General features: G+C 42.7%; 1 protein-coding gene across 1 annotated transcript in view; it reads right to left on the reverse strand.

The window, feature by feature from the left end:
* ZFYVE26 (zinc finger FYVE-type containing 26) overlaps positions 1-15,636 on the reverse strand; it is a 111,897-nt gene that overhangs the window by 54,090 nt on the left and 42,171 nt on the right. The window contains exons 15-22 of the mRNA XM_088465338.1: positions 12,371-12,634; positions 11,756-11,875; positions 10,102-10,257; positions 8,481-8,708; positions 6,792-6,897; positions 4,347-5,086; positions 3,218-3,414; positions 1,299-1,403 (exon numbers count right to left, since the gene is read on the reverse strand). Of these exons, the coding sequence (XP_088321464.1) occupies positions 1,299-1,403; positions 3,218-3,414; positions 4,347-5,086; positions 6,792-6,897; positions 8,481-8,708; positions 10,102-10,257; positions 11,756-11,875; positions 12,371-12,634 (1,916 nt within the window). The remainder of the gene's footprint in view (positions 1-1,298; positions 1,404-3,217; positions 3,415-4,346; positions 5,087-6,791; positions 6,898-8,480; positions 8,709-10,101; positions 10,258-11,755; positions 11,876-12,370; positions 12,635-15,636) is intronic.

The raw sequence follows: 15,636 nt of genomic DNA on the forward strand, positions 1-15,636 counted from the left end.
GCCGTTTTGGGTCTGGTGCTGGTTTTAAACACAGGGGGGACCCTTCGCAATTTTTCCCCCTTATATTTAAAACCAGGACTGGCCCTGCAGCCTGTTGTTGGTTTCTAAATTACGGCGGAACCATACACATTTTGTTCCCCGCAATTTTAGAAACCAGGACAGGCTGGTATGCCTGGGGCTGGTTAGGCTTTGGGGGGGGGACCCTATGTCATTATTTTTCTGATATTTACATTTTTTTTCTATATTTACAGGCAGAAACATACATGGATCACAGCGATCTGTGTATGTTTCTGCCACACTCCCAGATCACAGGCAGGTGTATTTTTTTTCACGAGTTTTTACAGGACAGTTTTCCCATCTCATTAGAGCTTAGAAACTCTCTGCTTGGTAAATTCCAGAATCCTATCTTCACCAGTGAAAAGGTTCTCAAGTTTTGCCGATGGTGAACTGAAGAGAGTTTGCTAACTCTCCAGTATTTTCCCGTAGCAAAGGATATCTCTCTCCCGAGTATGACATTAGTAAATTTGAGAGTGGGAAAAAAAGCCCAAACTCTCCAGAGAATGCAAACTCTCCCAAACTCTCAGCTTAGTAAATTTACCCCTAAAACTTGTCAGATCATGACCACCTACCAGATGGTAAACATAAACTAGCCTCCGAGTAACATGAAGCACCCGGTAAGCCAAGGCATATCAAATTAAATGGATTGAAAACTAATCGCACACACAACTGCAAAGCTTTCAAAGCTTTATGTAGAAACACTGGCAAAGCCAAAGTATTCTACCATTTGTTTATTTTGTTCTTAAGTACACTGGGGTAATGCAGAGTTAGTAGCAAAATGGGTGTAAATGGCTCTATAATTATAAACAAAAGAGTCTGAGTGTATTTTCATTCGTATGAAGAGCTATACACACCTTGAGGTGTAAACGTATCAGCAGCACAATGCTCTGGTTCCAAAAAGTCGTCACCATGATGTTTACGGAAACATGTCTTTAGTGTACTTGGCGGCCTACATTAAAAAACAACCCTGCGCTCCCTGATTCTGCAAATGTTGCATTTGCTATCTGAGCATGTGCGGTGCAAAATCACCAACTTTCCATAACAAATGTGTATGTATATATATGTACTATACAGCAACTATGTTACATATGGGGGAAAACACGGACTTCTTAAATTACCCATCAGGACAGAATAAAATATTCTGTTTTTACATTTTCCCTTGACTTTTAATGATAAAAACAAAAATGTGCTCAGATTGTGTCCTTGCCCACCTCATTTAAGAAAAACAAGTCACATCATACCTTAGCGTGTAAGATCACGGAGATTACTGCCTGTGGATCTTTAGCGCAGTCTTCCTTTAAAACTTGCCAACTCTCCCAGGGTAAATCTTCTTTGAGGCTAAGAATCTGAAGGGAAGTAAAAAAACATGGTCAGTGTAATTTATGTAGTAAAAAATAACATTACAGAAGTAGCATTATATGGTGAGAAGTGTCCACAAAAATGTCCATTAATAAAAACGTGACAAAGGTTTTCTGTATCAGTGCTGTAAATTGGTTTTGACCTAGGGCCTGAGATGTGAATTCTCACTCAAAGAAAAAAAAGGGGGACAAGAAACAGAGCAGCAACAACTAATACCCCTTCTACACCAAAATCCAGGGTCTGACCCTGGAATTTGAACATTGGTCAATCCCGGGTCGAACTCTGCTTCAGACCCCGTTCACACTGCAATTCGACCCGGGTTATTCCCGGGTTTTCCCCGTTCACACTGAACCCGGGTAATCCCTGCTTTTCCCTTTAGATGTCATTAAAAATGGGCTTTTTTAAGGGCTGACAAAGATGAGGTCACAAAAGGCAACAAAAGAGAGGGGCTGGGACTGCTTACAGCATTGCTACACGCTGCAGTTCTGGCTGTGGCAGGCTGTGTATTAGCCTGTGTTTGTGGCTGCTGGTCAGGCTGTGGTGCAGGTTGCTGTTCTGGCTGTGGCAGGCTGTGTGCCTGCCTGCGTTATGTGGCTGCTGGTCAGGCTGTGGTGCAGGCTGCTGTTCTGGCTGTGGCAGGCTGTGTGCCTGCCTGCGTTTGTGGCTGCTGTGGTGTAGAAGGATAGGCAGGCAAGCGATGGCTTCATGTGTGTCTCTCTCTGCAGGGTACTGACAAATTACATCACCTGCCTCTGCCCCAGAAGCGCCAATCAGCATCTTTCAGAGCTAGCCGGGTCAAATAAGCAGGGTAGCACCCGTTCACACTGCCTCATGACCCAGGAACAACCCGTGTTCAACCCTGCTCTCAACCCGAGTAAGATTCCCGGGTAAATCAACCCGGGAATTTTTTCTGGGAGCCGTTCACACAGAGCATCGACCCGGGTCGACCCGGCAATAACCCGGGTTATTGAGTTGGTGTAAAAGGGGTATAAGTAACATATCTGGTGATCCATCGGGATCGGTATGAAATAACGCCGGACACATGCCTGGCGGTCCGAATCCCGACGCAAGTGAAGATCAAGACAGGTAAGTATTTTTACTATTGGCTATCCTAAACCCCCCCCCCACAACCCTAACCTCCCCCTCAAGTGCCTAACCCTAACCTTCCCCTCTGTAAGTGCATAAACCCAACCCTCATTTCCCCACAGCCTAAGTCTCTCAGGGGGGGGGGGGCGAACCCTAACCTCCCCCCGGGGGTGCCTAACCCTAACTCCCCCTTCCCCCAGCCTAACCCTAATCCACCCCGGGGGGGGGGGGTGCCTAACCCTAAGTCCCCCCCCCAGGAGCCACTAACCTAACCCTCCCCCCCTGGCTGTCCGCGCCCGGCTTACCTTTGATCGGCATGCCGGTGTCGGGCTCCCGGCGTAGGTAAAATGACAGGCGTTGGGATTTCGACGCCTGTCATTAGACCCTTGCCGGGATTAGACAGTCGTAATGACTGCATACCGATCCATCACCCTATAATACACAGTATACCATATAGTGGAGAGCAATGGGAAAGAAAAATGGTATCCGGACTTTACAATAAAAACGTAGACAATGTTTAAGTAGGCAGCACAAGTTAGACAAGCAATAGGTCAACATGGACAATAGGTCGACAAGTACAAATGGTCGACATGGTCAAAAGGTCGAGAGCGAAGACACAATATGTGCTCCGCGGATGGGCTCAGCCCTGCGTCAGCTTTTTGTTGCAACACAAACATTCGCTACAACTAAATAAGAAAATATAATGACTCCCTACCTTTCGGTACATGTCCAATTCCTTCCTTTTGGTCTGCAGCTCCAGTTTAAGGTGGTCATCAATATCGGTCTCGCACACACAATAAGACAAGATCTCCATGCTAGAGTCCAATGGCCATTTGTCCAAAAAACGAAGAACCACTTTGCTTCTCAATGTGGGTTCTTTAACAGCGAAGATATACTTCCAGCCTTCTTTTTCTAAAAATACAAAAAAAATTAAAAGAATAGAAATTACCATTAAAACGAGCTTTGACTATTGTATATTACAAGGACTATTAAAAAAAAAATACAAAAAATTACATTTTCTCTATATGCTATCTGCGTAACATGGTTTGCTATGTGCTTTAAACTATGGTTACAAATAGAGCACCAATCCCACACCAGCCTTCTATTATGTAATTTATAGTTTTGTTTGTCCTCTCTCTCCAAGCTTATACTCAGTTCATCTGTAACTACAGATTAAATATAAAGCTTTCTCAGGTGCTACCCATTACTTAAACATTATAGAAATACAAACATACATAGAAAAGTAAGTAGTTTTAATGGGTGCACTGGGACCCAAGTAGTTTTAATGGGTGCACTGGGACCCACGTTGGTAATTTAAAATGTACATTTTTTAATAGGTATGCATTAAAATATCTCACTGTATGAAATTTGTTAAGATGGTGAAATATAAAAAGATAGAATTGTGCAAAAGAGATGAAAATTAATGTGTACAATAAAATATGCAAAACGAAACCGTTGTCAATTTGTCATTCTTTCAATATGATCAGTGTTTAGTAACACAGTGGTTCTTTACTTATTATAGTTTATTCTGTTATCTATGTTGCAAATAATTATTTCTTAAGGCTAAATGTCTTCATAGCTTCTAGAAGGAAGTAGCAAATTATATCAAACAATACAGTGACTAATGTGTATAGTCAGTATTCTAAACTGATAGTGTCTTCTCTTCCTATACTTAGATGTCTTATCCTTATGTATTACCAAGCAATACTTATTAATGGGTCCCAGCGCACCCATTAAAACTACTTGCTTTTCTTCTTTGTACATGTGCTTTAAAATATGCTATGCACTCATCTAGGTCAGCATCCCCTATGCACAACAGTTACTATTTCATAATGTACTCTTACCTTCAGCAGCAGCACAGCACAGCAAGGCATCTCTGACCTTCTCAACGTCCTTCAGGTCACTGTCATACAGACTCAAAAGCTTGAACGCACTTGTCCAGTCCTTCCTTGAAAGCGCTTCCTGGAGAGCTTCTGTTACTACACCAGTAGCTGAAGAGGAGTGGAGCCCTAAAAGAACCAGGGCGGCGCACGCCTTCCCACAGACAGGACTGCTTATTCCATGAGCTTCCTGTGGCCCGTCCCGAAAAGGTCCAGACATTAAATGAATGAACCTCTGCAAGACTGGAAACTCTGAAAGCAAGGCGTCACATTCCTTAGCGATGGCATCCATCTCTAGGGGGCTCTCTTTCTTGTTGCCTCGTAACTCCATCCAGGACAGCCCTGATTTTGCTGGCTTTAGGCTTTTAGTAGCACTTAAGCAGGCGATGGCTGCTGCTAGAGAAGATTTGGTTTTTAAAAAGTTCAAGGCAGATGCTGTGAGAGTGTACGGGTTAGAGTCAGGAGAATTTGGTTTACAAGGATCGCTGTCCTCGCCATCCTGGACACACATGGAGACTGGTATAGGAATGTTGGGTAAGGTGACCTCCACACACTGCTGTACTGACTGCTGAATGCTGAGAGACAGAGAATGTGCCTGACTCGCTTTCCTCGCATTGCAAAACGACAGAGGCTCGCAGCAGTAATCGACAATCACCTGCTCCACGGCCAAGCCCAGGTTCTGCTTCTTCAACAATGAGGACAACCTGTCAGGTATAATGGAACATGTTTTATTTGTAAGTAGCATGATAGGAATATAGCTAGTAACAATGTATCATTACTGCGCTGATTAAAAATATGTTTATTTGAGAAATGGCAGAAAATAATTATCAGTCGGAACTAAATGTAAATAAGTAAAAATATTTAGTCACATAAAATATACACAAACAATACAGAGTCTCAATAGTTATCAGATATATGTAATATACTTTGTTTCCTGTCAGGCTCATATAATATCCAATATAGGGCCATATTCAATTTTGGGGCGAAAAGTCCGTTATGTCCTGGATGTAGCTACGAGGCAACAAGATACTTTATCGCCAATGACATCATTTTCACCAGTTTCACTTATCCCCATATTCAATTTCACCCTATAATACACAGTACACCATATAGTGGAGAGCAATGGGAAAGAAAAATGGTATCCGGACTTTACAATAAAAGGTAGACAATGTTTAAGTAGGCAGCACAAGTTAGACAAGCAATAGGTCAACATGGACAATAGGTCGACATGTACAAATGTTCCTGAACATTGATAAAGACATAAATGTAATTGGGATGTGATGTTTAAATCAAATATTGCTGCTACAGTTTATATTGGATATTATATGAGCCTGACAGGAAACAAAGTATATTATATATATCTGATAACTATTGAGACTGTGTATTGTTTGTGTATATTTTATGTGACTAAATATTTTTATTTATTTACATTTAGCTCCGACTGATCATTATTTTCTGTCATTTCTCAAATAAACATATTTATAATTAGGGCAGTAATGATACATAGTTAATAGCCGTTTTCTGCTCTTGATGAGCAACCACAGTTCATCTAAATTACTCCAGCTGTGTATTCATAATTAGATCATTTTTGAGATCCAAATTTTAGTTTGTGATTTATATAGGGATTATATATACTTTTTTTTTTTTTTTTTTACTAGCGCCATTAGTTTATATACTTTTTATGATAGGAATATACACATGGAAATAAAGAAAAACTTCAGTTGGCTGCTAATATTCCAGGATATGTTTGGATAGAGGCTCCGTAATAATGACTGAGCAGCAACGCAACATACATTCTGCAATTTTATGCTACTTTGCTCAAAATCTTTTTCCAAACACTGAATAAATGGGTATGGCAAGCAAAGATGCACCGGTACCGGCCTGCATGTCTGGAATAAGGGTGTGATACAAACGGCCAACAATAAAAAAGGTTGACAATTTCATCGACATGATAAAAGTAAGACAGTACATATGGTCGATAGGTACAAAAGCTCAACAGGTTCAAACGGTCGACACATTTTTTTTTCTCTAACCCTAATCTTTACCATAACCCCTCCCCTTGGTGCCTAACCGTCCCTCCTAGTGCGTAATCCTAACCCTCCGGTAAGTGCATAACCGTCCCTTCTAGTGCCTAACCCTAACCCTCCGGTAAGTGCATAACCCTAAAAATAAAAACTGTGTCAAGCAATTCCATGTCGACCTTTTGAAACCTGCCGACATTGTGGTGTCGACCTTTTGTATGGAACCCCTGGAATAATACGAAAGGGAAAGGCCTTGCATTACTCCTATAGAAGAGCGAGAAAACATATGATGAATGATAATAACCAATAACAATTTTAATGGAAACTAACTAGAGTATCTGAACTGATGGAAGGAGACATCCGAGATGATAGGTGCAGGATTATTTACCTTTCTGGAGGAACTTGCCGCTCAAACAACAAATGGGAAATCAACTGTGAAGGTTTCTGTTGCAGAAGGACAAAAGGATTCCCTACTTTCACTTCTATAGAGGCATCTACAAAGAAATGAAGAATACTTGCTTTGTAATTCCAAGACCAAACAACCAATCAGATCTCGTGGATATAAGTTATGTGTAATGTAAGATATCCAGACGATGCTGCCTTTGTGACTGTAGTGATATTATGCGGGTATCCTAAAGTAGTTTATGTTTAAAATAATGGCATGGTATTTATAGCCCCATCAGGATTGCGTATGGGATGCCAGCACTCAAGATCCCATCAGCCAGACTCCCAATGCCGAAATCCCGAAGGGGTTAGGTTACAGACACCTGTCGGTAAGTATCCTAACCCTACCCCTCACTCCCCACTGCCTAACCCTAACCTCCCCCCTAGTGCCTAAACCTAACCCATACCCCCTAAGCCCACAACTTAGCGTTGTGATGCCGGCGCTGGCATACTGATGACAACCGGGATTTAAACTGCAGGGGCCATACTGACAGAACCATCAGGGGCCATACAGACAGGACCATCAGGGGCCATACAGACAGGACCATCAGGGGCCATACAGACAGGACCATCAGGGGCCATACAGACAGGACCATCAGGGGCCATACAGACAGGACCATCAGGGGCCATACTGACAGGACCATCAGGGGCCATACTGACAGGACCATCAGGGGCCATACTGACAGGACCATCAGGGGCCATACTGACAGGACCATCAGGGGCCATACTGACAGGACCATCAGGGGCCATACTGACAGGACCATCAGGGGCCATACTGTCATAAATTATAACATTATCAATATGTACCTTAAATAATGCTGCTGTCCACATAGATGTGACAATATAAAGCTCTAGGACAGTGTTGGCTAACCTTGACACTCCAGCTGTTGTGGAACTATATATCCCAGCATGCCCTGCCACAGTTTTAGCATTCCCCTATAGCAAAACTGTAGCAGTGCATGCTGGGTTATGTAGTTCCATAACAGCTGGAGTGTCAAGGTTAGCCAACACTGCTCTAGGAAATGTTATTTGGCCTTTCATATTTATAGAAACTGTAAGGGGTATATTTACTAAAGTGCAGGTTTTTAAAAGTGGAGATGTTGCCCATAGCAACCAATCGGATTCTAGCTATTATCTTCTAGAAGGTGCTAGATAAATAAGTAGAATGTGATTGGTTGCTATGGGCAACAGCTCCAGTTCTGTAAACCCGCACTTTAGTAAATGTACCCCTAAGGCCGGGTACACATCAGAACTAGGTGTTACCGGCTGATCCGCAGGCCGACATATCACACCATGCGTACACACTGCGCGGTGCAGTGGTACGACGGTGCGATGTACAATGACATGATGCATTTAGCAGTATGGCATTGTACACGATATCTTCCAATTTACCTGCAGCACGGCCGGGAGCGCGCAATTGCAGGTGCACACTGAACGATCTTCACGATTTGTCGTTCCCGTTTGCCTGCAAAGGATATATCGTGAAGATATCGTTCTGATGTGTATCCGGCCCAAGGCTCCAGTAGAGACAAAACATATCCCAGAGAAGACAGTTATTACAGCTTAAAAAAAGCCAGAGAATCCATGCCAGAGTCTGAGGAACGTTCCGCTAATCAGTCAGTCTACTACTTACCTAGCTCTGAATTTATACTTTGGACAATAGCTTTGGCCAAGGTGTCCATGTACGTGAAAAACCGATGAACCAGATTAAAGGTGAAGCTGCGATTGTCTAAAGATTGTGCACACTCTTCCATGTTACTCAGGAGCAGAGTCATCTGCTTACGAACAGGATTCATGTGCACGTCCTGAGGTTTCATAGACGTTTGGTCCATTAATGACTGAATCAGATTTCCTTTGGGTTCTAATAAAAAAAAAAAAAAAAGCAATAACAATGGTTACAATTTACGTAAGGCTTTCTGCATATCTAAGCATGGAACTAGAAACCCACTTATTCTTTCTGCACTCTTTACGTTGACCAGAGGGAGGAAACGTTAGTGGGACGACAAAACCGCATAAATCTGCTGGTCCTACTTAGGGTTGTTTTGTCTTCTTTTCCAACAATTTGTTAAATCCCTTTCTCTAGGAGTCCATTACCATCTTGTGTAGAACATTTCCCAGGAGTTTAGCTAGGGGGGACTTAAACCACAATGGACGTTACCATTCCATCCACTTGTAAGGCAGGATGAGCAGTAGTCTCTATGTAGACTGAACCAAGCTTGAAGGAAGTTGTAACATAAACAGGGTACTAGACAACCAAAGGCTAACAGATTGAGTTAGAGTTGTTGTTGTCCTATTACCCCAGCTCTTTTCTGGTTCCAATAATTCCTACACCCTGCAAAAGGTAACACTCCATAGAAACCTTTGCTTCCATGGGTCACCCCTTACCATTATTGGCATCTGCCTTCCTGATGCTCCAAACAAGGTGCTCATCTGTCCACCAAATAGAATCCTACTGCATTGTGAACCGGATTAAAAGTGATAGTAGCAATACATTTATTTGAATTTCCAATGGGACTCAAGGCGCATATCATACAGAAACCATGATCATTATATGCAGGGGCTTAGATTTTGCTGAAAAGTAAATCCCCCCCCTGTCCAGGCATAGGGATGATCTCTGACTCCCAGAGAGGTCTACTATCATTTAGGTCATGCTGCCCAGGACAAGTGATGCTGCAGGGACCCACAATAACCAATTACTCCTCTTCTACCAATGGTCCAATGAACCTGCCGCTGAGGTCATGGGAAGACAATAGTGTAAGATACGCCTGCAATGAAATCAGACAAACTGAGGGGCTCAAAAACTACCGCTACCTGCCATTTACAAGAAGGTATATTCACAACCACTGAATAAGAACCATTGCTGTATTAAAGTGGACAAGAGGACTTACAGGACCACACAAGGAGAGGGGGTATTAAAACCGTCAAGTTTACAAGACACACCCTGAACATGCACAGAACCTTTGCACTAGATTTTAAAGCCATGAAACATGAATGGAAAACCTTTTATCCACAATAACCTACTGTGACTTATATACACCACCTTCCCTAGCAATATAGTTATGCTCACAAATACAGATATGAACAGACCATTTCTTATTTCAGAGCGATGTCCTTGTGGCTTTCCCTTCTTGTTTTGTGTGTACAGTCTCAGACAAAGAGCAGAAAACAAATATCCAAGTAGACTTGTTGCAATGATTTTCTTTTCCCTACGGAAAGTTGTCCTGGAGAAGCTATAGCAATGCGGATTGACTCACCGTGTGATGCGATTGCGGATTTGAGTTGGGTAATGATCTGCTCCAGCTCGTGGCTCAGTGTGATCTGGCGAACCATATACTCATCGCTCAGGACTGGATAACAGGTGTGTAGGAGGTCTGTGATGCTACACTTGAACTGGCTGTTTATCTTCTCTTCTGTAAAGTGTGTGGGGTTAAAAAAAAAAAAAAAAAACACTACGTAAAAGATTGTTAGAGCAAACTACCTAGTACAAACTAACAAAACAGGTAATCTAAACGTAAAGCCGGTAACAAGAACCACGCTTATAGCCTGACAGTAAGCTCTGAAAACCATTGGCTATCCATGTGTTGTCAAGACTAGAACTCACTCCCAGTATATGTTTATAGAGGATAAGAAAGATCCAAATAAAAAAAAAAACACAACTAAACACCATGATTGTGGGGTGTCAATTCGCATGCTGTTTGCAATTACAGCCTCAATACACTGGTGAGTGAAATCATATAGCAGCTAATATTAATGCACTATGCATATTTAGATAATTTTGGAGGCCCCCAAAAACCAGTTCTAAAAATGGCTCAATTTGATGCTGTTCTTTTTCTGGGAGCAAAGCACATACTAAACACTTCCAATTGTCTACAGGTGAGTAGTTTGGTTTCTTAGCAACCCGTGTTCCATGCCTCATTGAAGAATATGCCCCAGTTCTGACTTCCCCCTACTGACAAGTCCTCAGTACTGCAGAAAAATTATTCACAAAACACTTTTATATATAAATTGGAGAGAATATTTTATATTACCTGGTGAAAAACATTTTTAGTTGCTCCAATTAATATAGCATTTATTTGAGCCTCAAAACTATATGTCAGAAGGCATTGCGTAGAACAAGTGTAAATACAATTCTATTGGTCCAATTCAATAAGTCGAGAGCCCTGGGGAATATTTTCATCCAGCTCCGATACTCAAGCTGCAGTCATGGCGGCAATGCCCCACATTAATTCTGCAGTGTGCGACCTTGTCTGGGCCGAAACTAGGAATTTTGTCACCCGAAGCAAGGCTTTATTCTGGTGCCAAGTGGCCAGTCAGGCGCTATCCGTGACTCCTCAAATCCAGCGCACGGGGCACGTGCCCAGCCGCCCTGGACTCGTGTGAGGTACATAAAAGAGTGGGAAAATTATCCTGAACCCCACAAAATGGCAAATACGATAGCAGGACAGTGTAGAGGTGGTTAGTGGCCAAAAGCAAAATATTGGAGGCTGTTAAATGGTGTCAAATGGTTGAGTTTTGCAATGTTTTAAAATTATGCAAAAATGTGTTTGGCGTATTTTGAGGTATATAAAAGTGTCTCTATGGTGAATTTTGATTTTTAAGTGTGTATAAACACAAGTTTGTAAAACATTGGTAAAAAGTTTGTAACTCCCATCTGCGAGTTCAAAAACTCCTTCCCCATCATTACAACACCCAACAGACGTCCCACTTCACTGAACCCACTGTCTTTATTGTCCATATTTTCTACTTAAAAACTTCTAAATACATTCGAAATAATATTATATAGGGTGTTTCAGGTGTACTGAACTAGGTCTTGTAATTTTGACATTAAAATAAGGATTTTTCCTACTTTTAAACTAGTTGAATCCTTTGATTGGCTTATATAACAGCCCAAAAAGAAAGACGTAATACCTAATTTAGTTGGTCCTTGTGGTGGGCTTGGATAGTTAATGATTTTGCTCATTTGTTGAAGAACAGCTTGGAAACCTGTAATACCTTCTCGATGACCCATCATTTCATTGGTATTCCGGTCTGCAGAAATAAAAAACATGCACTGAGTTTGCATTCTACTGTAATAAAGTACCTAACTCAACATTAACATTAGATGCAACTGCGGCTGTATGTACAGTACATGCGACATGCTACGTTACAGGGACACAGCCACTGACGCAGATACATCCGCAGTCGCACACAGAACATAGACATGCCGCATATCATTTTACTCAGCAGAAGCTGCTTGTGCCTACTATCACAATGCTTTGCGAATAAGACATATTTTAAGGGGAAAAGTTGCACGAAAAGACGCTCAGCGCTACCGAGTCGCACAGCGCTCACGTGTTATGTGTAATGCGACTTGTAGTGCACGAAGGATTGATGTACGTGGACACATCTGTATTTAATCAATAGCAAATATGAGGTTTTGTGCGATATACAGCATATACATATTTGGAATAGTATAGTCTTTTTATTTAAATTGGCTCTTTGGCAGAATTAAAAAGGTTAAAATCTTTCTTATCACTACTTTACTTTTTGTTTCCAAGTAGCTGTGCAGACGCCGTTCTGCTGTCTCTAGCAGCTGCTTGCACGTTTTCCAGAGATGTGCTTGCGTGCACGCCAAATCAAAGGCCGCCATAGCTGACGGACTCATCTCCTCCACCACGTGTCTCCATGGATCAGTCTTTTCCAAGCGAGCGCTTTTCAACCAAAAATCATCCTGTAATGCAGGTATCGGACATTCAGAAGGAGTAACCAGCCTGTCCGTCACATCAGATATAGAATAGAACACCATTCCTGGATCAGAAGGAAAAAGCCATTAATCAAACAAGCAGCAGACTAATTAAAGTGAATATGTGAAGAACAATTGGAGCGATTCGACGTATGCTATTTATATAGGTGTATTACTACAGCACACAAAAGATATACATTGTAATTTTCTAGGACTGCTCACTATAAAATTTGATAAACAGTAGGGCTGTATTTTTCAATGGAACTACCACAGGTACATGACAAAGGATAACAAAACTACAATATGATTTTCCATAAAGTACCATGCCATCAAAGCCAGATGAAGCAAATCTGGGAACAGACAGGGTCCCTGATGTAGCAGATCGTGTCTGCGGGAAAGACGGTAAGAAACCATTGTCCACGAGGCCAGTCTAGAGCCACTAGAATGACTGGGAAACCCTCCAGATGAACACCTTGAAGTACCTTGGCCAGCATAGACAGGTACCCCAACTGTAATGATCAAGCGCCATCATGGTGTCCACAAAAAGAGCCTGTGGATCCCCCATGCAAGCTCATTGTACGGGGAGCTTTTTGTTTAAGCGGAAGTCCATGAGATCTACATCCGCCATCCCCTGCCAATCCACAATCAGCTAAAACACATCCTGATTTTATTCCCATTCCCGGGATGGACAGAGTGGTGACTGAGGAAGTCCACCCCTGGAATGTGGATTGCTGAAATGTCAGTAACTCAATGTTCAGCCCAACGAAGAATGTGAAATACCTTCGTCAGAGCCTGAAGACCGCAAACCTGTCCTCTTTGCTTATGCAGGCAATCGTTATGATGTTGTCCGACTGTACACAGACTGGCCTGCCTTGAAAGACCTGATATATAATTAATATATATATATATATATATATATATATATATACATACACACACACCTGCACAGTAGGGTTAAGGACCTATAACATATGGTCTTTATCCCCACAGAATACCCGTTACACACATTGCCCTCTGCAAACATATGTAACCTGTCCCTAAGAGCCAGTAACCCCAGCTAACCAGGTTCCTTGGAGGTGCTGTATACTTGTAGCCTTGGAAGATGGCGCCAGAGCGTCCTTTCAGCCCACCAGGGAGGGAAAGTTGGAGGAGCCAACCGCACCGCCTCACTGGGAGAGAGATTATGGTACCAGAAAACACTGAAAATCCCTCTCCTGTAGTGGCTGGTTAGATCAGTGAAGAGCAGAGTGGCACCCAGTCACAAGGTCACCGTTCTGTCTATCGGGAGTGCGACTAAAGGGTCATAACCCACTGCTAGTGCAGCGGAAGGCTGCGGCTGCTAACCTGACCCAGAACTCCTCCATTGTTTGCTGCTGAAGAGGCAGAGCTCCAGACACTCAGGCAGTAAAACGATTGCTTCTCCGTGGAGCTGGGCACAGAGTGAGAGAAGCACACACAGGCTCGCTCACCAACTACCCTCCTCTACCAGGCGAACTGAATCTCAGGGTCTGAGGTGCAAGAAAAGCAATTAAAATAAAAATAAAACCTAACTCTTCAGGCACTGAAAAAATCTGAGGACTCGTGGAGGTGGGTGGATCGTAACACTAAACTTCTTAGTTCCTGAACTACTCAGCCAGCCCCTCAACCCAACGTCACTGCCAGTGTCCCCCAGCTTGGACGCAAGAGGAAAATGTTTTAAAGAAGATGTAGATTTACACACTATCTGCACAGAGCTGGCGGTGGAGGATGAACGAACTCATTAGTTCACCAAGAGAACAAATATAAAGACAGAAAAGCACAGGATCAAGAACAAAGGCTTGAGGGCCCGTAACAGGTAGAGGATCTGGAAAGAGGCATGGCCCAAAAGAAGAGGCACTGAAGGAGTTTTTAGAGAAGCAAGAGATAAAAGGACGATAATGTGAAAGCCAAGTAAGTTTAGCGTGACCTGTATCACATAGGTTTAACTTAACCGTCATGTCAGTCTGTGTCCACCTTTGATGAAGGAAAACCTTCAAAAAATACAGAAACACTGGGGTATGACTAAAATGGGTTGTGACCGGACGCCTTTCGCCTAGGCCGTCCCTGGTTACGGGTTAGCGCTTTTGGACTCCCACTCACCGTCAGTGACCTCCTGTCACTGACTCCGCTCACTGCGCCGTGGGCGTGTAACGATGCTGCCACCACCAAACCCTACCATCGGCGTTTGGAACCGCTTATTAGGTACACTCAGGCTCCTGCCTCGGCACCTGGAACCGCTTCTGCTGTGTATGCGTTTGACTAACTGCGGACACACCTCCTGTTTGATGTCGGCTGTTCCCAACTGATCCCTCGCAATGGACCAGGTCTGTACGGTAGCTTGGCAGAGGGCTTGAACTTGGAGACACGGAGCTCTTACCCAGAACAGCCGGAGAACGGAATAGCGTTTGGCGCAATTCTTTTGGTTGCAAGATTGAGATACAATTGAAGTCAGGCAAGATGTTTATTGCTCAAAGTCTTAAAGAAGACTCAACCTTCCGTCTGAAGGGGGAATATCACACAGAAAATCAAGCAACAATTCTTCTCCTCAAAGAAGTTACAGGGTTGTACACATACAGGGCTCACAGGCCCTCTTTTTATGTCATTCTTACACACAACATCACAGGGGGGCAAATCCACCATGTGTTCCTTCTAGCCAATCAGGCTATCTCAGAAAACATAAATAAATACGTCTTACATTTCACAGAAATTAAATCAATTTCCTTGGTACCACCCAAAAACATTTGGTTTCCTAAGCACAAACAACTTGTCTTTTACAACTATGCTTGGTATCGTATACAGACACACAGGTCTCTCACTAGCCCGCATTTCAAAGGAAAGGCTTCTACAGTTAACACCTAACACACCACTGCCAGGCTAAGGTAATTACCATATCCATCCCTAGGTGAGGATGTCTAACGAGCAGTTTGTCTCCAAAGGTCAAGACATGTTACATTTCTATAAGTGCATTTAAACCCATATTACATACAAAAATATATTCAAACATGTCATAGATTATACTACACTTTATACACCAATGCATTGCAGATGC

Source organism: Taudactylus pleione, unplaced genomic scaffold (genome assembly GCF_031769625.1).
Source record: "Taudactylus pleione unplaced genomic scaffold, aTauple2 ptg001956l, whole genome shotgun sequence".
In the NCBI taxonomy this organism is placed as follows: domain Eukaryota; kingdom Metazoa; phylum Chordata; class Amphibia; order Anura; family Myobatrachidae; genus Taudactylus; species Taudactylus pleione.